The sequence below is a fragment of the Mus caroli genome, unplaced genomic scaffold (assembly GCF_978045245.1).
Source record: "Mus caroli unplaced genomic scaffold, Mus_caroli_1 scaffold_12, whole genome shotgun sequence".
Classification (NCBI taxonomy): Eukaryota; Metazoa; Chordata; class Mammalia; order Rodentia; family Muridae; genus Mus; species Mus caroli.
This window is the reverse complement of record NW_028227267.1, coordinates 56,933,736-56,959,765: the sequence shown is the minus strand read 5'-3', so window position 1 is coordinate 56,959,765 and position 26,030 is coordinate 56,933,736. Positions and strand designations below refer to the sequence as shown.

General features: G+C 46.1%; 1 protein-coding gene across 1 annotated transcript in view; it reads right to left on the bottom strand.

Annotated features, from left to right (window-relative positions):
* The window catches only part of Mipep (mitochondrial intermediate peptidase), a 108,462-nt gene that overhangs the window by 25,409 nt on the left and 57,023 nt on the right, over window positions 1–26,030 (bottom strand). The window contains exons 17-18 of the mRNA XM_021181536.2: window positions 3,148–3,269; window positions 48–121 (exon numbers count right to left, since the gene is read on the bottom strand). Coding sequence (XP_021037195.1) covers window positions 48–121; window positions 3,148–3,269 — 196 coding nt within the window. The remainder of the gene's footprint in view (window positions 1–47; window positions 122–3,147; window positions 3,270–26,030) is intronic.

The following is a 26,030-nucleotide window of genomic DNA, read 5'->3' as shown; positions in this document are numbered from 1 at the left end:
CCAACCCTTAGGTCCCAGAAGAGATGGCAGCGCGGGCTGTACTTTACCTTGAATCATAAGCATGGGCTCCTTGCCCCCACCATGGGCCAACATCTCTCTGCGGTAGCGTTCCCCAGCGGCCCTGGAGAAGAGAAGCTGTCATTCACCTGCTCACACAGTCTGTGTGTGGCTCCATCTATGTCTTAAACTCTGGGGACATCGTATACTAAAAAACAAGGTATTCAGCATTTTATGCAGAACATAGTACTTTTAACACAACCGGCCTCACACTTTAATGAGATTAGTACTGGTTTTTGGTGGGACGCTGACAAATGAACCCAGGGCTTTGAACATGCTACCACTGAGCTACACACTCAGCCCTGAATTGAATACATTTTGATATTATTTTCATTCCACTAACTCTTGACTATTTATTTTTGCTGTGTATAACAGGTAATTCTGTCTCTAGCTAATGTATGTGGGTGTTCATGGAATACATGTTCATGTAGGTGGATGTGCAATTATGTGTACACGCACGTGGAGGTCAGAGGTCAGCATCAGGTGACTTCCTCAACCACTCTTCAGCTTATTTTATGAGAGTTTCTCACTGACTCTAGTGCTCTCCGACTCAGCTCAGCTGCCTGGTTAGTGAGCGAGCCCATACCTTCCTGGTGTTGGGACTTCAGGCCTATGACACTGCAGCTGGCTTTTCATCTGGGTGCTGGGGACCCAGACTCTGACAGCATTTTATCTATAATATATACATGATAAAGTATTATATTAAATAAATTATATTGTTTTTTTTTTTTAAAGACAAGGTTTCTCTGTGTTGCCCTGTCTGTCCTGGAACTCACTCTGTAGACTAGGCTGAACTTGAACTCAAAAAAATCTGCTCCCCTCTGTCTCCTGAGTATCTGAACAGTAAAGCAAAGCAGGAAACTCACACAGAGGCAGGGCCTTCTCAGAGGAAGATGTAAAAGGCTTTAGTCAACCTCTGGCCTGGGTGTGGAGAAGAGGAGATGTGCCCCTCCTTCTGGCCATGGGAAATAGCACCCTTCCCCAAATCAAAGCCCTCCGCTGGCATGCCTCTGTTCTGGAGTCCTGAGCGTCAGAGTCTGGCTCTCGGTTAGAACAACCCTTTAGTGAAGACCTGTAAGCCTAACTCTGGAGGCTGAGGAGGAAGCGTCATGGTACAGTCTGTACCAAACCAAACATGACCAGAGAAAAAAAAGAGGTCTCTTTGACCGAGCTTAGGAATTTCCTAGCCCAGAGAGTACTTTTACAAGCTAACTTTACATGATCATAAAAGGACACTGGCTACATGTCTAGGCAAGAACTCACATATAACCAACAGAAAAATATTTGGAGATATGTTTTTATTAGCATGTGGTTTTCTAGTAAAGTGCAGTTTTCTTTCAGACAACGTGGTATTTTGTCCATTTTATAGAAATCTTCAGTAAAGAGCTGCCCTTCCTGAAGCTGATTTACTGTAGGCAAGTCTGGCTGTGGACCCTTTGGAAATTATTAGTCTGTAAAGCAGACCAAGTGTCTGCAGTATGCAAAGGGCAGGAGACAAAATAAAATGTGGGTACCACGCTGTGAAAAACAGTAAAGAGTCTTATGACATCAGATCCAAGCTGAAAAGCCCCTGGACTGAATGTGATTACTAAACTCCTCAGGTTATCTGGATCTGTGAAACGGCAGGAAAGGCAGAGGCGCAGATGGAGGATGCTGGGAACAAGGGGGTGGGGGCCCACAGGATCCTCTTTCCCCTCTGCTGTCACCCACCCACCATGCTCGCCCAGCTCTGCCCAGCTGCTGGAAGGCTACCTGTAGCTGGGAGGCTGTGTGTGTCAACAGGTAAAGCTGCAGAGGCGATAACCATCTCTGGGATGCCTGAGAGGTGTCAGGGATATCTCACTTGGGTGGTGAGGAGATAAAGTGCTCTAAGCAGCTATGACATCAGGCTGTAATTACTGGTTTGCTTTCAAAGGAAGCTCCTTCTAAGGAATGCTAAAGCCAGAGCCACAGCTCCTCTGCGCTCCTACTGTTACAAGGTCCTGCGAGGACACCAGGAACTCAAGCTGAGACAAAGCAGAAGAGGCCCCATTCTCATTCATTCTCATTCCCATTCATATTCTCTCTCTGTCTCTCTGTCTCTGTCTCTGTCTCTCTCTCTCTCTTAACCTATGGCTAGAAGACAGGCCACTAGCGCTCACCTGTGTGCTCCAAGGCCAAGTCTGGCCATGTTCTGGGCAGAAGTGAACTTGCTATTCCTACAAGGGCAGGTTTGTTGCTAATCTACTGATAGTGTAGCTCCTGAGAGTGGTCTAGAAAGTCTTGTCTTGAACATTCTATCAACATGGCCAGTGCTGGTCTGAACCACTGGTCATCCTGATGAAGGACACATGGGGCAAGGCTTCATGGGGCCCAGCAGATGCCAGACAGCAGGGAGTGCTGTGGGGTGGCGGGGTGGCATACTGCAGCCACCTGTGCTGCTCAAGGGGCAGTGGGCGGCTACCAGGGAAGGATCTCAGTCAAGGTGAACACAAGAGCAGCACCCCTCCTCAGGACTGCCCATTTTCTGTATGGACATTTCTCCAGACAAAGAAGGCCTTCAAGCAGGAATAAGGTCCATTTCCAGAAACAAACTGGGTATTAATGGCAATAGAACAATGCTGCTCCAGGCAAGGGAAACAAACAAAGTCCTATGGCGGGCAGGAGAGAGGAATAAGGGTGTCCTTAGGCCTGGAATTCCAGTTGCCTAGCCTTCGGCAAGAAAGCCTTAGGAAAGCACCAGGAACCCAAGGGGCTGCATGGAAGACAGTGCAGGATTGCTCTGTGCAGATGCTGGGAGCCCTCATACAGGGGTTCCCCTATACCTGAGGATACCAGGGAAGTCCCACAGAAGACTTCAGAGCTGCACAGTCACACCGGGAGGCAGAAGGGCTCATTGGAGGGAGAGGCCTCATAAAAGATTAATTATAGTGCCCCCCCAACCCCCCACGACCAGGACCACAAAGTTGTAAGCAACTGCCATTGGATGCTGAGTGTGTGTGTGTAAGTCTGAGTGAGTGTGCATGTATGTGTGTGTGTCTGTGACTGTGTTGTATCTCGTGGACTGAAAAAGGGATGTGTCATGAATTCCCCCCATCCCACCCTTGTTACCTGTTAAAAGGATCCTGTAGGAAGCACTCCTTCCAGACCATGGATGCCACGGCCCTGGACATCAGGTATGAGTAATACTTGGCACCATATCCCACGAGGTGGCTGAACCTCAGCTGCCAGGCCTGCCAAAACAGAAACCAGCACAGGTGCTGAGAACGGCGTCCAAGAGGACACGAAGCTCAAACGTCTCAACTTAGATCTCAACCCAAGGAGTCACATCACAGCATCACCATTGTCATATGTGTAGACTACCGTGGGCTCACTTATTTGCATCTGCATGAACTGACATTACAAGCCGATATCTCACAATGTGGCTCTATTTAGTTTAACGTGTGGCTGTTTTGCCTGCATGCACCTGCACCACATTCATGCCTGGCGCCCGCAGAGGCTGGAAGAGGATGTTGAGTCCTCTGGAATTGGAGTTGCAGAAGGCTGTGAAGCACCAGGGAGGGTGGGAATCAAACCGGGACTCTCTGCAAGAACACGTTTGTCACTGTAGGATGTGCAGGACGGAAGGATGGAGGGGACAACCGCATGGGAGCAACAGGAGCAGCAAAGAGGTGCAGGGCCAGCCCCATCACGGGCATCTGAAGGGGAGGGGTTCCTGTGAGCATCTGCTCCGAGGACAGATGAGAAGTTACCGTAAGAAAGAACAGCGAGCATATGCAGCAGAGGATGGCCTAGTCGGTCATCAGTGCGAGGAGAGGCCCTTGGTCCTGTGAAGGCTCTATGTCCCAGTGTAGCGGAATGCCTGGGCCAGGAAGCAGGAGTGGGTGGGCTGGGGAGCAGGGAGAGGGAGGAGAGGATAGGGGATTTTCAAAGGGGAAACTAAGAAAGGGGATAACATTTGAAATGTAAATAAAGAAAATATCTAATAAAAAAAAAAAAAAAAAAAAAAAAAAAGGACGGCGAACCCACTGGAGACTTCTTTTCCTACCAATACCTTAGAAAGCATGCCCACTGTGAGGGCAGCACAGGGGCAGCATAAGCTCTCTGGGCAGCATTTCTGACCTTGTCCCAGAGGATACTTAGGATTTCAGTTTTCTGATGAAATTTTTGTTTTGTTTGTTTGTTTGTTTGTTTTGAGACAGGGTTTCTCTGTGTATCCCTGGCTGTCCTGGAACTATCTCTGTAGACCAGGCTAGCCTCAAACTCAAAAGATCAGTCTGCCTCTGCCTCCCAAGTGCTATGTTTAAAGGTGTGTACCACTACCTGGCTTTCTGACACAATTTTACACTTTCTTCAAGCATATATTTTATCTGACTGTCTTAGTTAGGGTTTTACTGCTGTGAACAAACACCATGACCAAGGCAAATAACATTTAATTGGGGCTGGCTTATAGGCTCAGAGGTTCAGTCCATTATCACCAAGGCAAAAGCATGGCAGCATCCAGGCAGACATGGTGCAGGAGAGGCTGAGAGGTCTACATCTTCATCTGAAGGCTGCTAGTGGAAGACCGACTTTCAGGAAGCTAGGGTGACGGTCTTAAGCCCACACCTACTGTGTGATACACTTACTCCTACAAGGCCACACCTCTAAATAGTGCCACTCCCTGGGCCAAGCATATAAAACCATCACACTGACCTAAAATACTTTTTTAAAAAAATGCCCTTTTTTCTTGTAGAATAATTCTATAACAAGTCTTATATTCCCTGGGAAATAAAGTGTAAATACATTGTAATTCTTGCAACTTTGTAGCATACTATGGACTAGATAAGCCAGTTCTAGCTGATGCATAAGGAAACCAAGCTGTTTGGAAGGCTGGTCCCTTCATCACAGAGGTATGGCAAGTCTGAGCACACTCTGAACCCCATGCATAGCTTACAATTTTAAAGCCAAGGTCATGTACTAGTTACGCTATTACATACATCTTTTGAGGTAATTACACTGCCTGGAGTAGACAAAGTGCTGTCACAGGAAGGTATGCAGAAATATACCAACCAGCTTGGGCCACTGAGCCAGTGTAGCCAAGATATGCAATAATCTTCAATGTCCACTCTCCTTTTTTACAAAAAGATATGATTAGAAATCAGGTAGACACTATGTGTATTTATATAGAGTCTCCCTAGCAGAGTCTCCTGTGAATCCATCTGTGAGGGCAACACCCCCACCAGTAAGGCACAAAGCCAGTCAGAACAAGTCTCTGATGCCTCCAGACCAGCACTCAAACTACACGGGCGCTTGCTGCCATCCTGGGTCCTGTCAGTGACCTGGCCTGCTCTCTACCTAGCACAAGACACATATGGAGGCAGATGGGGTAAACCTGACTTCCGGACTTGTTTAGACAAAGTAGGGTGTGCCTCTGTGTGTGTGTGTGGGGGTGTCTGTATCTTTGTGTGTATGTACATGCTTGCACACATGCACGTAGAGTCCAGAAGTCAACATTGGGTGTCTTCTGCGGTTGCAGAAGATGGGGTTTCTCACTACCCTAGAGCTCACCAGGGAGGGTAGACTACTGGATCCTCCTGTCTTTACCTCCCCACCACTGGGTAACAGACAAGTACTGCTAAGCGAGCTTCTCACCGTCAGTGTGAGTCCACACACTCATGTAGCAAATACTTCACTGGCAAGCCATCTTCCCAGGCTCCCACCGTGGTGTTTAAAAGAAAGCCAAGTGGCCCAGGACCACCTGCGGTCAAAGTTCAGTACAGCTCTGACTAACTACAATTTTAGCCAAAAGGGTGGTCCTCTGGAACTCACTGAAAACCGACACATAGTTCTTCCTGGTCTGCCTTCTTTGGTGGTAGTAGTGGGGGTTGCATTCTTCTATGGTGTGCTAGAATCTTCATCTACGTCTGGGATTTTCTCGAGAGCAATTTGGCTGCGGTGTGATGAGACTTTTGGCAGACTATGGCTGGCTGCTTCAGTGCTGATACTTCATCCGGACATCCATTGCAGCATCTAACAGAGCCAGCAGCACAAGGGCCGGGGGGGGGGGGGGGCTTTGTCTTTTGTCTTCCTGGCGACCTGTAGAACTAGCTTCACCATCATGGCTGGGGTCAGGTGGGGGACAGACAGGTGCACGGTGTGGATTCCGGCTGAGTGCTGTTTGTTCTATCCAGAGAGCAGGCGTACTTCAACAGCAGCCTGACTGAGCTGAAAAATGTCTAGGTTCCTTAGTTTCAACTCACAGGTGAGTCCATATAAAAAACTCAATAAAAGCAAGAACTCTGAGAATGGGAAAAGACATCAGGTGCAGTGTGAAGTACGGCCTCACTGCCTCCCGCTCTCTAATTACAGCCTTGCGTGTTTGGTTCTTAGCCTTTCGCTTACCTCAAGGCACAATAAGAAATCTTGCCTGCCTGCCTGCCTGCCTGCCTGCCTGCCACCTTTCATCTGGGGCCCATAAGCTCATGGGAAACCCTGCAATTACACTGCTGTTTAAACACAATTACCAGATTCCCGCTAATTCAGCCTCATACCAGGCTCTTGTTTCCATTTCTCTTTCCACATTATTCTCTCTGGAGTGAGGCCGCAGGGCTATGGAATGTGGCGTCATTTCTCCTTTAAATCTTTCTAAGAGGTATTTATGGAAGAGCAATAGTTCTCACTTTTCCTCGGAGTCTTCACCACACAGAGCCAGTGACGCAGACCTGTGACTGCTCACACTGGCCCAGGCTGACTCTCACTGTTGCTGTGGGTGGGTCAGACACTCAGGATCCCATCTCTGGTGAAGCAGCGCATTGAAGGCACAGACACTGCGACACTGCGCCCTGCCAGAGAACGCAGAGTGGAGGCTACAGGGCTCTCAGTGTCCTTTGTGGCTCCACGGCTTTCTAGGAACATGGGCAGCACTGTTTTTTACCATTGCCCCCTTTGAACTCTAATGAGGGACTTGTGAGCTCAGCACTCTCTTAAGCGTGTGACAGTGTTGAATAATGGAACTTGTCAGGTCTCTTGATTTTCCTATCAAATGTAGCACACATCATTTCATTTCCAGTGATATGTATGAATGTGTTTCCTAAAGTTCACTATAAGATGACCCGTCATGAGGCATCGCAGACTGCATGAGAGTTCGGGGTTCTTTGCCTCCAGTGGGTGCCACTCAAGCGCTTGCTGGGTCTGGGTCTGGACTTACACAATCCTGCAGGAACATGACAGGAATTTGATGGTGGTGGGCAAGGCACTATGGGCTTCTAGAGTGGCAGTCTGACCAGGATGAGCAACCCTGGAATTATATTTATTTATGTATTTATTTATTTATTTATTTATTTATTTATTTATTTATTTATTTATTTATTTATTTATTTATTTATTTGGGGGGGGGGTCGAGACAGGGTTTCTCTGTATAGCCCTGGCTGTCCTGGAACTCACTTTGTAGACCAGGCTGGCCTCGAACTCAGAAATCTGCCTGCCTCTGCCTCCCGAGTGCTGGGATTAAAGGCGTGCACCACTACCCCCAGCAACCCTGGAATTATTAAATACCTACTGCAGACAACAGGATGTCATGGTGAAAAAAAAAATCAATCTTAGACTATTTGGTCTCTTGAAAATACTTCTCTGACTATATTATTTGTTAGATGTGAGACTCTTTTTTTCTTTTTTCCTGACTTTGTTTTATTGAGAGAGGCTCTTATAAATAGCACAGGGTAGTTTAGAACTCCTAACAAGAAAGGACTTGTTTCAGAAAAAAAAAAATTAACAATAATAAGATTGGAGCTGGCAAGAAGGTTTAGTGAGTAAAGGTGTTTGGTATCAAGTCTGACAACCTGATTTTCAATCTATGGGACCTGTGGCATAAAGAACTGACTCTTGCAAGGGCTGGATGTTACAGCGATGACTCCGTTACATGGGATGTCCTCTCTAAACCTTCCCTTGCAGATGTGACAGCATCACACTGTCTCATGGGGCTCTCTTGTTGCGTTCAGGGAAAAAGTAAGAGGTTCACATGGTGTTGTCACCTGCAAGCGGGCTGCAGGCAGACAGCACAGGCTGTGGTGTCGTGGGCCTGGCAGTTTCTGTAGTAAGTACATCCAGAGGACGAGACACCACAAAGAATCGAATACAGATACCTGTTCTTCATGCACATTTCACATGTATTAGTCCCATTCCTGTCTCTAACCTTCTAACAATCAAAGTCACAAGCATTTCAGGAAATAAAATTTCTGAAGTGACAAATCAGAATGAAGACAATTTCACCATCAGTTTTATTGACCTTCTCATGGGCCAGCCTGAGGTACACATGTGGTTCTGATAGATGCAGGGCAGTCACACCGGCCTCATTCGAAGTCTGAGGCCTAAGGACTCCAGCCACACCTTTACTTCCCCACACTTACCTCTCAGCCTTCTTCACCTCAGCCTTAATTGCTGCCCACAGTCCCTAGCTGGGGCGCTCACAGCTTTCTAGAATTCCTTTCTAGTTATCCTGGAGTAAGAGCCTCCCACTCATCTCCACATGAACATGCATCACACACTGCTGAGGAGAAGCAAGCTATCCACACGCAATTGGAAACACGGCTCTCTGAGAACAGAGTTCACTGGATGGTAAAACCACCCTCGGCTCTGGAATTGTACAGGTCTACCCTCCCTCCCACCCACCTGTCATCCTCAGAAGGCATTCCAGAAGTTTATTAACTTCGCATTCTCAAGTATCGCCCAGGGCAGCGACAGCCTGCCATTTGCAGATCCTGTTACTACCTGTATCCTGCAGGGCAGGGCTGCCAGAAATGAAGCACACGACTGACCTGCTGAAATGACGAGGGTCGCCTGTCCTCTATCATCATGTCATCAACCGGCCCTGACTGTCTCCTCTGAAGAATGTCCAAAATTCCTTAAGTAATGGCTTGTACAATCCTTTTCCCACAGAAGTAGAAACTGTAATAACTGTGTCTGAAACACAAGGAGCGGCCGACTAATAACCAACAGCACGTCACTGGCATGTTAGAGATGTGGAGACCCAACACCATTACTTAGGAGCAATACACGCATACAATTGTACCTTCTAAAGGATTAATGAGTCCTGATGATCTGTGGTCTCTGGCTGCTTACTGATGTCAACAATTAAGCCACTAGTGGGTTCACAACAGGATGACATTACAGGAGGTGCTGGGATGTACGGGATGTGGGACCAGGCTGGAGGAGGCAGGTCATTGGCAGTGTACCCTGTAAAGGTGGGCCTTGTTTCCAACCCCTGTCTGTCTGTCATGAGGTACACTGCTTTGCTCTGCAAACCTTCTATACTATAATGTTCAACCTCACCACAGTCTAGAAACAATGGAGCCAGCCAGAGCAGCCTTTTCCAACACTGAGGTAAAATAAACCTTTCTTTTTAAATTGTTGTGTCGGGTGTTCTAGTGACAACTACTACAGACGAACTGACAGACAGAGAAAGGGTACCTCCTTTCTCTTGTTGGGTCTCTGATTTGAATTTACATAACTAATGACGTTGAATGTTATGTATTTATTGGCCTTCTATTATCCTCTTTGGAGAAGCAGCTCTTGAAATCCTTTGCTCATTTTAAAAAGTGGGTTATTGGCCTGTTATTGTTGTCAGAGTTCTTTATACGTTTTGGAGACTAAGCACACATCATACGCACACTCTAGCTGCTCTGTGTGGTGTCAGGTCACCTCCACGGGAATGCCTTTTGAGTACAATTTTCTAAAGGATTAATGAGTCCTAATTTATCTGTGGTCTCTGCTTGCTTACTTGTGTCAAATCTGGAGACTACTGTCTAATACAAGGTAAAGACTATGTGGACCTGTGTCTTCCTTCCTCAGCGTTAGCTCTGAAGCCGACTCCCTACTCTGTTTTGAGTAAGTCTCTCTATGCACAATTATGTGCAGGCGTTCAATCTCACCCTCACTGTGGGCATCTGCAGAGCCATCTCCATTCTTTTAAAAGATAATTATCTTCCCAGTGAGTCGTCATCTTGGTAGTCTTTAATCAACAAACTGAGCGTAAGTGAACAGGTTTACTTCTGGAGTCTCAGGTTCATTTCCTTAGGTCAAAACACACACATACTTAGTCCCTTCCATGTCGGAGCCATAGCTGTCTCCTCACAGCTCATCCCTGCTGCTATAGGGCTCTGCTCACCAACCTCAAACCTTGTAAGGGCCCCATGGTCTCCAGGACTGCACAAACCTCTCTGCAGATATAACCTGTGTACCATGGTTAACACAGGATAAAGTTCAAATTCGAAATAACTCTGCCCAGATGGAATGTTATTTCTGACCCTTCCCTGCCATGTCAGAGTACCCACCAGCACACACACCCTATCACGGTGTGTTTCCAGTCATGTGTCCTGGGCAGTGTCTGTCAAAGAACATAGACAAATGAAGGAAATAGGAATTCGGAGACTAAGTATGACCCGTGGAGAGATTTTTCTAAATAATTTAGGTCTAAAACTGGTCTGTCTGAAAAACATTTTATGACTTACTGGAGGGACAAAACCAATCATGGGCCAAGGCAGTCAATACTCTTCTTTTTTTTAAAATTGCGGGTCATTAGTGGTTTGTGGAAACAATGCAGGAGGCCGTGCTTAGCTCTGAAATAAACAGGGAAATTAAGCAGAGTCCACAGTCTGGGCAACTTTGGGTCTGTGACACTTTGTTTCAACATTAGGTCAAAATGCTTAAATGGGAAAAGCAACGCTACAGAAGAAAAGAGAAAAAGGAGGCAAAAAGATCATTAGGAAACAGAAAACTTAAAATGGTCGACCTCACAGCACATGCCACGCCCTCCATCGCAAGCAGCCCAGACAGCAAGGACCTCCCTGGCTCTCTGCAGCCAGCGCTCCTAAGCACCCGTGCTTCCCTAGCATCTGGCTGGTCCAGGGCATCCCAAATCCCTGCCGATACCACCACCCACAACGTTCCTAACTGCGTGTGATTTGCCTCTCACCTAAAGAGAACATAATCACATTCACTTTTAAAGTCAGTTTTCGCTAACTCTCAACTGTCCACCTTAGAAACAAGAGCAGTGCATTCATGACGAACTAATTCAGACTCCTGAGGTAGCAACATCACGGCAAGGCTGGTTGTCTTCCTCTGACAGCACATGGCTGTGAGGGGTACCACTGTGGGAGCAGCTGGGTGAGAGGAACATGGTGCTATTAAGTGATTGCAAGTGAGAGGTTGCGAGGAGATAGTCTAGATCAAGCATCAGCACTCTAGGACCGTGAGAAAGGCCACTCTGAGATCACTGAGCTTCAGTGGCGACAGCTGCTCGGCAGCCGGACGATGCTCTCGGATGGATGTCCTTGCTACACTGAACCTGCCTCAACAGCGTCCAGCGCTGTGCACTTGTTTCTAATGTTGTGGTCCTCAGCTACAGCCGGAGCTGCACTTTGTTCTCCACAATCTTCTCTGTGCTTTTATCTTTGCTTTTAATTCAATACATGACTGGTTCAACTGTCTGAAGGATAAACTAGGTTTTAAGAGAGAAAATGATCTAGAAGAAGTGGTTCCGAAAATGTAAATTATGCTTCTTTTATAGACACCCCTTGTTTCCATTTAAAGGACTCAGTGATGTGAAAGCATTTAGACTGTACTTTGGATAAGTGGAAAAAGGTCTGTGCTGCAATTGTATAAATCATTTCCCATGCTATTTCTTTCTGGCTTTTAAGTGTCTGAGTTTCTCTGCATGATCTGAGAAAGTTCGGTTCACGTTTCACTCCCCATAAATCAGAGGCTATTTCAAAGCTTTCTGGAGTCACAGAAAAACATACACATGTGAAAAGAGAGATTGCATCAGTGCTAAGTCAGGATCTGAAGACAGTGTGTTAAAGAGAGCAGCCATCCCAGCATCTTTCTAACCAGTCACCACACACATTACAAGTAAGGTGTGTCAGAGGTAAATTACTTTAACACTTGGGTATATAAGGTCATTAGGACACAGACCTGCCATATGGCCACTTAAACAACTAGCTGAGTGTTGCAATGGGGACCTATGGTAGCCTGGCAAGTGGCTCTTCTTAAAAAGCAGAGACAGCTATCAAATCTCTAAGGACCAGAGGCTGAATATCATGAACCCCACTGGAATCAGTCTACTATCATCTCCCACCCTGACCCAGTCTATAAGTAACCGATTCATCTATTTCCCCTGCACTATCTTTATTATTTAGATTCACCTCTCAAGCCGTTCCTCAGTTATCCACCACCCACAGTGACACTGCCTATCAGCTGTGCTGCTTAGACCACGTCAGCGCCACCATGATTTCATGTTGTACTATCTGCAGCAACATACCAGACAAAAACAACTTAAGGAAGAAAGGCTTCTTCTACCTCACAATCTGAGGGTGTAGTTGGGCATGGTGGGGAGGCCACGGCTGCAGGAACATGAAGGGCTGGCCACCATCACAGTCAGGAAGTAGAGGGAGATGAACTCCAGTGTTCAGGTCTTTTCTCTGTATTCAGTCCAGGACCTCAGGCCTTAGGATGGTACTACCTATACTTAGGTGGCTTCTGTCCCCCTGAATTCACTCACTCTCCTCCTGACATGCCGAGAGGTTTATCTCCTAGGTCCTGCCACACTGGCAATACCAACCACCTGCATATGGTCCTCTGTATGCACTTGACCCAGACCATGGGATGCCTGCTCGCTCGCCTTCTCCACTCTACATGACTCCTGCATTGCATCATTACTCAACTCCTGCTCAGAGCAGTCCTCTCTATGTCTGTTGTGGGTGCTCTGGATGACCCTGTGCCCACACACTAACTTCTTCAGTCTTGTTTTCGACATTAGAGCATGCCACCCTACACTTGGAATGTTCTTTCCCCCAGATATAGCCATTAGTCTCCTTCTAAATTGTGGGTTAAACAAGAAACATCCCATTAAAACCATAAACAATGATGACCATTGCTCTTTTTCATTGCTATTTAAGCCTTATTTTCAAAGTTCAAGCAATTTGCACCAATGTAGGACAAATAGAAATGTACAAACCTTAGACAGCAAAAAAATATTATTTAGCAAGACCTAGCTTGAGGGGTTAGGGGTAAGGGAGAGAGAGGGAGAGGGAATAAATAGATAAAAATCAAACACATACATAGATAACAAGAGAAATGTGTAAGAAGAACATTACAGATCCATGGCAGTGTGGGAGGAGCAAGCAGCCGTACTAAAAATCAAGGACAAAAACAAGTGACACACATGGTTGTGCAGCCTAAGCCAGAGTCCCTGCCACGGCAAGTTCAGAAACAAAATAAACCAAGACCTTTGCATATGGGAGAGATGAGGTATTAACAACAGAGGAACTAGAGTTGGTTCCAGATCTCATATCTTCCACCAACAGCTATTCACATCAAGATTTGAGAGTAAACAAAATCATAAGAGCATCAAAACGAAATATGGGCAAATGGTTTGTATTAGAAGTCTTTGGGCTGAGATGTGGCTCAGCAGTCAAGAGCACTTCCTGTGCTTCCAGAGGACCAAGTGTGATTCTCAGCATCCAGGGAATCAACCATTCATCCTCTTTCTGGCCTCTGTAATCACTGCACACACACTCACACACATGCACACACACACTAATACACACACACAAATAATAATAGTAACTAAAGAAAAGTGTTGTTTTTTGTTTTTTCAGACAGGGTTGAGAAATGCTAAGAAGTATTGTTCAAGCATGATAGAGGACCATAAGAAAACTCTCATTAGCTCTTATTAGAACTAACAAGACAGAAAAAAATTCGATCCAACAAGACAAAGCTTTTTGAATATTAAAGAGAATTATGAAAGAAGCTGAGTCAATAAATATGAAAAATATTTCAAAAGGATAAGATATGAATGTTGCTATAAAAATCAGTAGGAACAAGACGATCAGCACAAACATGGGAAACTGAGGCAGACTCCTCTCACCATTCCCTATATAAAGATAGAGCAAGGCCAGCAGGAAAGGTGTGAGCTTGACTAGGGGTGCTGTAAGTCACAGTGCTGCCATAAATTAGAGTGAGTGATCATGGCCATCCATCAAGGGGAACCCTTGCAGGAGAGCCATGCAATGTGGATGAGCTATGTGCACCTTTACCTGGCTGGCTGTTCTTATGAGTGTTACCTAAAGGTTACATGCACAAAGAAATCTGTGCCACAGGGTCACCTGTAGGTCTTCCAGAAATTACAAGTGAGTTAGGGCCAAGAGAATGGAGTTCTGGGGCAGGTTTCAGGCTGAAGTAAAGACCAACTCCACAGGAAGGCAGGGCCTAGGAAGCCACACCTTGGTGAGCAGGTTAAGTGTCAACCTGTCACTCCACTCCAAACAAAACAGTGACACAGCGGGCCTGGCACACAGTGTAAAGTGCCACAGAACTATCTGAAAGGCCAGTCTGAACCTCAAGTCTTAGCTGCCTGGCTGCTGCAGGAAAGGGACACAAACTGGGGAGCCTAAGCTGGTAGGAGCTGGGGGACCAGGTTCAGGTACTGGCAGGTGTCCATGAGGATGATGGCATCTGCAGCCGATGACAGGAGGCTCAAACATTTCTGAGACACTCGGGCCTTCAAAAGCACTCCAGCTCACCTGGAAAGGGAAAGGCCCCAAGGCTTCACCTCCAACACCATGCTACTGTGGCCAGGGCTTCAGTCATTCTCATCTATTAACGTAGGTATGTTTTATCCAAACCAAGTATCTACTTTTACTGCTTCGTTCACTGCGGCCCGTCTGGGCAGTAGCTGTGTGCTGATTACTTCAGAAGAGACTGTTGTGCAGGACAAGGCTTTTCTGCAGCAGAACTCCCAAGCTCCTTTAGGGAGGGGGAAAGTCCTTACACCCAGCTCCAGGGCTGCGTACGCTACACCAAGAACTAAAACAAGCTGAGTCATTGCGACAAATGTCACTTCAAAGAGTCGCTCCCTTAGAGGATATGACAGAGGATATGGAGTAACTGGGGCAAGTGCTGTCTTTCTGAGTTTATGATGAAAACATGCTCATTACTGAAAATAAAAAGGGATATTATAGTTGAAAAACAAAACTTAGCAAGGGGCCAAGGAGATGGCTCAGTCAATAACAGGCTTAGTATTCAGACCCTCAGTTCCCAGGAAAGGGCCAGGTGCAGTGGCACGTGCTTTAAACCTAGTACAGAGCCAGGAGTGAGAGAAAGAAGGGTCCCTGGAGCTTGTCAGCCGGTCAAGTTTAGGTAACTGGTGAATACAGGAGGGTTTAGTAAGACACCCTGTCTTAAAAATAAGGTGGGATGGACAGAGGAAGTGGCTCAGTATCTAGGAGTGTGTGTTGTAAAAGCATAAATAAGGGCTTGAGGGTTTGAGTTCAAACCCACAGCAGCCACATTAAAAGCTGGGCATGGGTGTTACCCTAACCCTATAGGGAGGGGGGCTTGCTGGCTGCCAGTCTAGTTCAGTGAGAGACCCTGTCTCAAAGGAATAATGTAGACAGTGATAGAGCAGTGCACCCAAAACTCCTGCTGGTCTCCACTTATTTGAATTGGAGTGCACACCTGTACACGTATCCATCCACACACTGCACATATGTATAACATAGCACACAATAATAAGGTAGAGAGTGATGAAGGACGACACTGATGTCAACCTCTGGCCTCCACACACGTGAACGGACACCTGCATATACACACAAAAAGAACAAAACTCAATCTCAGTCCACAATGGGAGATAAACATGTATTAATGTTCTCCTTAGCCTTTCTTTTCTTCCAAACTCAAAAATCACATCTATAAATTCCTATTTCCATTAGACTCAAGAACAGCCTGTGACCACTGAAAGTGGCACCTCATTTCACCATATGGGCTGCTAGTCAGGCTATGCCAAAGCAGGACTGAATAACTGTCTGTGTCACTTCTGTTCACACATCACTCCTACAACAGTCACATGGCCAGAGTTTCCAGGTACAAGGAGAAAACTGCACCCCACGCAGGAGAGTGGCATTGTTACCGAGCAGGTCTAAGGGTGGCCATGGTGGCCCCAGTGCACATATGAGAGTCTACAGTTTAATTTGTATTTATATTTCTTTAGCTTGAATTTACTCAAGTAACTACTGGGTTAGGTAGATATATAAGTTCTTTGGGTTATTGATCCTTCCTTCCAAACCTGCATATACATTTCTGAACAAACATCTAGCCCAGTATATCAAAGCTGGCATTCAGCATTACTGCAAAAAGTGGCTACTATCTGATAATACACAAACGTAGCATTCCATGTTGTTCCATGTTCATTCTGAATGCTAGAAAAACTGAACAATTTACACATTTGAGTGACAATTATATAGCTGTATACTACACACACACACACACACACCAGCAATAAATAAATGATTCAGATCTGTCTTTCATTATTTGCCCCCTTTCTGACTCCCAGTGTCTACAGAATGGGAGGCCCCAGGTCAGGCTCACCCCAGTCCATTCCATCTCTCCTCCAGCCATTCCTCCAACATCAGGCAGGCACTCAACAGAGGCCACCCACCATCCTGTGCCATTTCTCTCAGTGTCACCAAGACAAGCCATCTACTTGGCTGGTCTCAGTGCTGAGTATCCCACTTTCCAACCTCTTCTCTAGTTCCGTTTTCTGCCAAGCTCTCTAAAATCCAGTCACTGGCAAAACCACATTTATTTTCACAGGTCATCTTTAACTATTCCTGCCACCCAGGTCCACTGAAAATATGACAACCTTTCTAATGATGGCTTCCTACCTGTCACAGGTCTGGAGGAACGGAGGAACAGCTTTTATGTTCCAGACCATCCTGCTTTGCTCCTTGGACCACTGCCCAGTTTTCACTTCCCTGTTAGGGGACCGCAATGTCCCACGCGATGTTACTCCTGTTAACAAGCATCTCAGCTCATTATCAGTACCCTGACCCCTTGACCTCCCATGAGCCTGTGTTCTCAGTACTCCCTAGAGTCCTCTCTACCTCAACACAACCTTTCATCCCTCATTACCACTCTCAAGTGGTCCCTTTCTTTCATGTCCCCTTTCAGCCAGCAGTCTTCTATCAGCGTCTGTCAATGATAGGCAATCAAGTGGCCTGCAAAAATTTGGAGAACTATCAAATGCAAACCACAGTGCGTTGATGCTCAGCCTCTGGAAAGGCTGGAATCAGAAGAGCTGGCAACACTGAGTACCGTGGAGGTTGCAGAACAAATGCACAGCTCAGCACTGCTGGAGGCAAGGAACTCAGCATAATCACTCTGCAACAATGGTGGCCCACAGCTAACAGAAACAAATGCTTATGCTCACCAGAACTTATGAAAGTATTCACAAGAACCTGATCATTGCTCTATCACACTCCATTTCTGGCATGCCACATTTTAGAAGATTATTTTATTACTGATAAACATCTGAATATTTCATGAGTTACTGTGTCCTGCCGTATGAAGCCTGGGTGAGCGGAGCATACACAAACTCCAGCCCAGGAGGACCATGCCCAGAAAGTCTGTAAGGGGAGGTGAACCTGCTGCTGTGTGTGCACTGCTCGCCGGGGCACCTCCCTGGGAGGAAGGGCAGCAGGGAGGAGCCGCTAAGATCTACAGGGCTGAGGACTTTGTATTGGTCACACGTAACTGCCGCTCTCAGCCAGACTGCTCCTAGGTGGAGCGCTAAGAATCTGAAGAAAAACTCTTCACACTGTAGACCTTTATACAGCTTATAAATGCTTAAGCAAGCCACATCTTGCCTTCCCAAAATGCCATTAAAATCTCCACTCCGTGCACTCAGTGGCAGCCCTTCTTAAAATTCCAGGCGGGCAGCTTAGAGGCCCTGAGGAAGACCCGGAGGTCCTTAGGTATTTCCAAGAGCCCTTCTGCAAGCCCATCTCTCCATGAGCACTAGAGGCCCAGTGTTCTGTGTATATCCCGTGGCTGATACTATGATTGACCTTGGAGTCACTAGGATAAAGGATGCTAAAAATAGAAACACATGAGCATCTCTCAAAGCATGAAGCTTCTAACATTCTGGGGGACAGTTCATTATATCCAAGCTGCGGCAAATTACAGGCCAAAGGGTGGGTGACACTATCACAGAAACCAAGAATAAAATGAACGCTGGCGACTTGGCTCAAAAGACTTTATAAAAAACAACCCAGACAACTGCATGTTTTAAATGGGCAAAGGCTAGAGTTCAGTTCTCACAGAAGCTGCAGCCATGGAGGTTTTTAGAAAATGAGTCAATCGTGAGATTAGTGTTCCAGTTTACAACACGTGTGTGTTTTAGTTACGAAGCCATAGTAAATCTAGCATGGCAGGCAAGGTAAACAAGTTCTCAGTTGTTTATGTAGCCAAAGAGGAAAGGAATTTAACACGCCATTAACCACTTAGGTGTCTCTAGATATACACCAGACGGCTCTACATTGAAGATAAACGAAAGCAAAGATAAGTGAGCATGGCTTTCTTTCATCTGCCATTTGCTTAGCAACATTAAATATTCAAAGGTAGTTCTTCCAAAGCAAGACCTTCACCTCGCTGAGATTTGCCATTTGGAGGGGAGCAGGCACAAAGGGATGGGAGGGGACTAAACTGTCCCAAGAAAATGTTTTACTGCAGAATGTAAATTGACTACTCCCAAGAGAAGAATAAATATTTAACTTCTCTGGGATACTTCTCTCATAGTTGTGTGTGTGCATCTGTATTTATTTGTATATGCAGACATAATACATGCACATACATATATACAGAGACAGACAGAAGAGAAAGAGAGTCATTCTGAGCCCAAGTTGGCCTCACAATTCTAGCAATGCTCCTGCCTCAGCAGTCCAAATGCTAGGCTTACACGTGTGAGGTACCACACACATGTAAAGAGTCCCAGTAAGTCTTCTTAACAATCTCTGAGCAAGCGTGAGATGAGAGCAGCAGACTGTTAAGTAGGCCTCAGACGACTCCAGAAAGACCTGTGTGCTCATCTTTCATCCATAATTAAAAAAATTAAATCAACAACAAGAGAAGTTCATCATTGCCTGGTGCAATGAGCAGCAATGCTAGTCCGAATTAATACTGGAACTAAACAGTGACAGCGAGGCTCAGGCGGGGCTCAGGAAAGAGCGAGCGCTCACCTACCATGTGGATGTCCCGGGTTCTATCCCCAGCACCATTAAATTCATTCATTCATTTGTAGGATTCCCTGTGAAAAGCTTTATATGTTTAGAACTAAAAATTGAAGACAATTTTAATATGCTTTAATGCAAAAATACCCATTTACATATAGTTCTCTCTATAATATATATCAAGGTATATTATTCCCGTACACAAATAACTCAACAAAAAGCTCTCAAAAACTATCAAGTGGACAGGAAAAAAAGATCTCATACTGGGTTATTGTGGTGCATGTCTCTTAAGCCCCACACTGGGAAGGTGAGGCAAGATTATGTGTCCTAGGCCAGCCTGGGCTATATAGCAAACCATCTCCCAAGCCCTTCACACTCTAGGCTCAGGAAGGCTGTGGGATGAACCTCTGGGGCATGCGGATCTAGACTCCACAGGGCGGCCTTGCAGCTCTCTTCAGCACTTTGGCACACCACCTCTCAGCTGGCAAGTGAGCAGCTACTTTCCCTTGAACACACAATCGTGGCCACAGAAATGTCAGCTTGGGAGTCTGCTTTCCAAATCAAGCGATTCCAACGTGGGAAGCCTTCAGAGCACACAAAACCGTACGGTGAGCCTTCATTTATTATGTTCTCCTTGGGAATCAGAGACCACATTCACAGCAAGCTCTCTATAAACAATACTCAAGCCACCATCTAGCCAATGCAACCCTAACATAATAAAGAGCAGAACATGATACTGTTGGGATTGTAGAAGCCGAAGTGGAAAGGAAAATAGTATGTTTGAAATAGGGGGTTTTGCTGATATTGAGAAATGGCTGTCCCCATGAAAAGGTCATGTCCAACCATGCAGGCTGGGCTAGTGTTCCTCTGATGACCACTCCTGCACATTAGAGGTGTCATCACTCCATCCTCTGCCCTCACCTTCCTAACACAATCACCCACAGATTCTCCGAGATCTCTAGGTAGTAACTCCCCAATCCACAGAGCTCATGTCTTGACCTATGTCCTGGGATATACATATGGTGACCCAACACCTAGACAGGCTACAGTCATGTGACATCACACTTACCACATTTCTTTACTTTTTTTTTTTAATTCTTTATTTTTTAAGATTTATTTTTATATATGTAAGTACACCATCGCTGTCTTCAGACACACCAGAAGAGGGTGTCAGATTTCCTTACTGATGGTTGTGAGCCACCATGTGGTTGCTGTAAATTGAACTCAGGACCTCTGGAAGAACAGTCAATGCTCTTAACCACTAGGCCATCTCTCTAGTCCCCATTTACCACATTTCTATTCTCTACAAAGTAGTTGTTCCTCATGGACGCCATGTCCTTGACTGCTGGCGCAGGGTGCTTGAGTGGTGTCAGTTCACTTTCCACAGCATCTCCCAGGCCAGGTCTACCAGTCCTCTAGGCCAGCGATAGCCGAGCCCGGCCCTGGGGCCATGCTCCTGGTCTGCCAGCCTTCCTTTTCCTGTTGTTTCATTTCAGTTCAACTCAGGGACACTTGCTGGCACAGCAGGGAGAGTCTGGGTCACTCTTGCTTGGACAAACTTTTGGACAAAGTTGTGGAAGCCTACAGTCGTCACCTCTTGCAAACCAGAAAGGCACCTCTGGTTTTTTTTTGGGGGGGTTGTTTTTTTATTTTTATTTTTAAGAAATACTGCTGGCCCATGAAGAGCTGTGCCAGAAACCATGCCTTACCACCTACAATTCAACAAAGCACCTTAAAGCACCAGTAACCCCAACATTCCTTCCCACGTGGGAGCCATCTGTTCGCGGTCTGTACCGGAACTCACTCACTAGGCCGACTGAGAGGATCAGAGGGTACAGGCACTCTTCCCAGTCTTTCCCAGACCTGATATTCCTCATCAACCTCAGAGCAAGTGAGAACGCAGAAACACAAACCCAGTCAGTGTGGTGGTCGGCACACGCCAGCAATCTTAGCTTCGGTGGCTGAGGCAGGAACAGGTGAGCCCCAGAAGAGCCTGGGGCATATAAGGACCCGGCCTGGAAACACAACAGCAACAACCATGCAAATCTAGAATACCAGAGCAGCAAAATTATAACACCACACACAGTCTGGGCTAAAATGGAAGAAATGTGCAATCACTTTGAAAGAAAAGATCCTTAGGAGAGGAGTACGTCATTAAAAATAAGCAACAAGGGCTGGAGAGATGGCTCTGGGTTAGGAGTGTGCACTGCTCTTGTAGAGGGCTGCTGGAGTTCAGTACCCACCACACGCTGTGACATCTACCCCTTTCTCCAGCTCCGGGGGATCTGAAACCCCCTTCCAGATCCCGAGGGCACCATTACTCACTTGTGTATCACCCCACTACAATATGCATACAATATTCAAATAAAAATGTATTTTAAAAAAAGCAATAGAACTCCATCCATAAAGAGATGGAATACAACAGAAAACCAGCCTGTGGGACTGTGATGTAAAATCACCCTATAACCAGCTGAACAAGACTTTTGGATTCCCAGCATCAAACTACTGCTATGGAAAAACAAGTCAAGTGCAAATTGGCTTTCTTTATTTTACAAAGTGGTTTAGCATAAATATTAATGAAACGATGGCACAATAAGGCCACTTACTCAGAGTCAGTACCCATATTTCACAGGGAACAAAGACAGTTACAACAGTGATAGGAGTTCAGTTTCCCAAAGCATGTCACACCAAGGGGTAGCTCGCTAGACACGGATCTGGGAACTCTTCCCTGGCGAGTGGACCTGTGTTTCTGTGCGCTGTAGCTTCTCAGGGGAGAGACTTGGGCTTTGAAGCTAGTGATCCCTCCAGCATCTCCCAAATATGGCTGAGACTTTACTCCCAAGAAGAGTAACTAACACACATAAAGAATGTTCCTAAGATACATCTGTAACCATTGCCTAGCGGCTGAGATCATAATGAAAGCATCCAGGTACTTTGTATAGATTCTGTAAGCCCTGCAAATACTCTCTAGGTTATCAGTCAACGTTTTACTCTTCATGGAATGAAAGTATTTGAGACAAACACCTCCTGGTGGGGATACTATGAAGTCACGATGACACTGTCTTCTAGCCAACAGGGCTGCTACCACCCATGTACTCTGTCTCCTTTGCTTTTGCTCAGCATCCGACCTGTACATCTGGCCCAGCCCTAGAGCTCACCTCTGCTTCTGCACCATCCTGTACATGGCACATCCTGGTTCAGGCCACCATCAGTTTTGCTATGGCACAGGACACCCTAGTATGGGTCTCTCAAAACCTACTCTTTCCCTTTACCCCAGACGGTGGAACCAAAATCACCTTTCAGTAATTTCAAAGATTTTCTGAACAGCATGAGTACATTTTGATGAATAAAGTGGAATGATCAACTCACCAGCCACACAGCCACCCACTGACGTAAGCCATAAATACTTCTACTATTATACACGGTTCCCTTCCTGAGCCAGAGTAGTGTACTAGCTACACTGTGTGGCTCCCTTGCTTTTGGTGGTGGTTTGAGTAGGATGACCCTCATAGACTCATTCATGTGTTTGAATGTTTGGCCTGTAGGAAGTAGCACTAATAGGAGGCATGGCCTTGTTGGAGTAGGCGTGGCCTTGTTGGACGAAGTATGCCACTGTGGGGGTGGGCTTGAGGTCTCATAGCTCAAGCTATCCCCAGTGTGGAACAAAGTCTCTCGACTCCTTCTCCAGCACCATGTCTGCCGTAGGCTGCCATGCTTCTCAGCATGATGATAATGGACTGACCCTCTGCAACCGTAAGCCAGCTCCAGGGAAATGTTTGCCTTTCTAAGAGTTGCCTTGGTCTTGGTGTCTCTTCACAGCAATGGAGACCCTCACTGAGGCCACTGGTCCTGGCTCTCTGCACAGCAGTAGAACCCTAACTGAGACACTTTCCTTTGCAGTCTTCCTGAGTATGCCCTCTTCTGCGACGCTCAGTTTTACATGGCTGTGACTTTGCATGGAAGTCCTACTTAGTCTGACTTACGTGACTGCAGCTTATGCCTGCTGGATTCAGTAACTCTGCCCCTTAGCTGCTCCTGTACGGTGTTTTTCATTTTCCTGCTGACAACAACCTGGGTTTCTCATAGAATCTTCCCCACTCCACTCCTCTCCAGAAACATCCACAACCTGCTATAAAGGGTCCTCTGTGTCATTCCTGGAACTGAGAGTACCTCTCAGCATGCTCTATACACTGAATGCAGGAGGAGAATGCTGCCCTCAGGAGTGCCCACACCCAGTGTTAGTGGAGAATGCCCAAACTCTCTCCAAATTGGGGGAGCCACTCTGCACTCCTGCCCATAGTACCATAGTCCTGTGGTACCACGGCCATCCCAACTTGGTATTCTCAACTGGCATACCGAAACTGACGGAAAATAAACCAGTAATGGGATATGATTTAGTCAGCATTCCTTGGTCAATGTGGGGGTCATTTCATGTGGCTTACTACATGCCTGTGTCTCATGTTCTTTCAAAATGTTTTAAAAATATGTCTTCTCTAGCAGGCCTAATTTTATTCTTTTTACTACAATTAAAAAGAAAAAAACGGAAGGAGGGAGGGAAGAAGGCAGGAAAAAGGAAACAGGTGCATGGAAGTATCCACTTCTACTTCCTAGTTTTCCATTTTTATCAGAGTAGACTGGCTTACGTTATATTAAACTTACTACCTTATCCTTCAATCTAAACGTACTTAAATTTGTCAGTTTTCTGCTTTACATTTAATGCCCGTGAGACAACATGTTTTTACATTCACTGCTGCTTCCCACATTTGGGCTCCAACTTGCTTTATGCTTTATGGACAGTGTGAGACAGAGATCTGATCACTGGGCCTTTCATGTGTGGTATGGGTGTTGTCTTATAAACCTTGGACTTAATGGTTTCTCTACATCCACTGACCAGTATCCAGGTATGCTGAGCCTCTTTTAGGGTTCCTATTATGTGACATGGCCATACCTCCTCCTCCCAGGCAGGGTTACTGTGTGAATTTCCACAGTTGTTGCTCTGCGGTGCTGCAGATCACACACAATGCCTTGTGCAGAGCAAATAGGCCTCTATCCTCAACTGTTCAGGAGGTAGAGACAGTCAGACTATAAGATCACGGCTCCATGGGATACAGGATGCATTCACCATCACCCTGGACAACTTGGCTCAAGAAACAAGGCAAAGAGAGGGCTGAGCATACGCCATCATGTCCTGCCTGCAGCACAGAAGAGGACTGACAGAACAGAGGAGGTGAACTGGGGGAAGAGATGGACTTTCAGAAAACAGACACTTCCTCAGCATCCACGGAAGGAGGCGGAGGTGGAGACTGAACGCTGACTTCCTTTTTGCTTCCCTGCACACAAACGAGCACACATGGGAGAAGCCTGACAGCAAGAGGTCTGAGGACCCGTGAGAATCCCAGAAATGTCAAGGCTGAATGGCATCCCCTAGATGGCACAGCCTTTGCATGTTCAAAAACAAAAAGATGAGCTGTGGTGATCTGAACGAGAATGGCTCTCATGGGCTCAATATTTTTGAATATTTAATCCCCTATTGGTGGATATCTTAGAAAGATCAGGAGGTGTGATCTGGTTAGGGGTGTGTCACTGGGAGGGGCAGGAATTTTGAGGTTTCCTGTACCCTCCCACCCCCAGCTCCTACACTTGCTTGTTATTTCACTCTACCATTATAGACTTTAAACCTCTGAAACTGTAACCCCAATTAAACACTTTCACATATAATTTACCTTGGTCAAGGTGTTTCACCGTAGCATGTAGACAACCAAGACAGTGGAAGTACTAAGACAAGTTGGTACCAGGAGGGAGCCAGGGCTATGACAGGCCTGACCTTGCTATGGACATCTTTGGGACGTGGACATAAGAAAGCAGTTGAACACTGTAAGCAGAGCCATCCTAGCAGGAGTGTGGAAGACCACTGTGCAAAGAGCAGTGTGGACTACTGAGGCCTAACTCTTATGATATTTTTGGCAAAGAATATGGCTGATCTTTTCCCCTTGCTCTAATAATATGTCTGAACTGAAAAGTAATGGACTAATTAATTTATTTGGTGGAGGAGATTTCAAGAAAGCTTAATGTTGACTCTGCTGCATGGTTGTTATTAATTACTCCTATGTAGGCCTACCATGAAAAAAAGACCTGGGGCAATCACACACACACACACACACACACACACACACACACACACACATTTTATATATATATTAAAATGAGAACTAGGGAATTTAATGTTGAAGCCAAGGCTTGTGCTAAAAGAGATGTGGAGATAAAGGAGAGCCTGCTCAGAGATGGAATGAAGGGAGTGGTGCCCTGAGGGAAAGACACACAGCTAAACTTCCAACTAGTGAACAAGCGTGAGGAATTTTCTGCTCCTAAAAAGTAACAACAAATCAAAGCTGGTATGCAAGTCAAGGATGCCAGAGCTCACCCCAAGTTGGTACTCAAACTTGGCAGTGTCATCCATGAGGCTCTGGCGTTAGGGTCATGAGGGATGCATGAGTAAAGTGGCTGTAGAATCCTCCTCCATGAGTATGGAGAGCCAATGAGTCCAGTGTATGGCAGGGGACTCTGCATGGAGCCCTAAGAGGTCATTGCGTGAAGCTGGGAACTGAAGCCTAGATTACATTGGAGCTTCCAAGAAGTATCAGAGCCATCGGATAACTGCCAAGAAGAGTGGCACACAAATAGGGGGACCAGCCTGAGTGAGAGAGAAGTCCCTACCGTGCTCTCTCCTCCCTTTGGTATGATGTGTAATCTGTGCCACTCTATGTTGGAAGTACGGAATTTGCTTTTACATTTTACAGGGGTTATGATTAAGAGATTTCCTTGAGTTCCAGAAAAGAATGTTGAGACTGTGAGAGACCATGGGGGCTTTGGAAGTTGGATTAAATGCATTTGGCATTTTGACATGGCCGCAAGCCTATGACTATGGTGGTTTGAATAAGAGGCTCTATAGGCTCA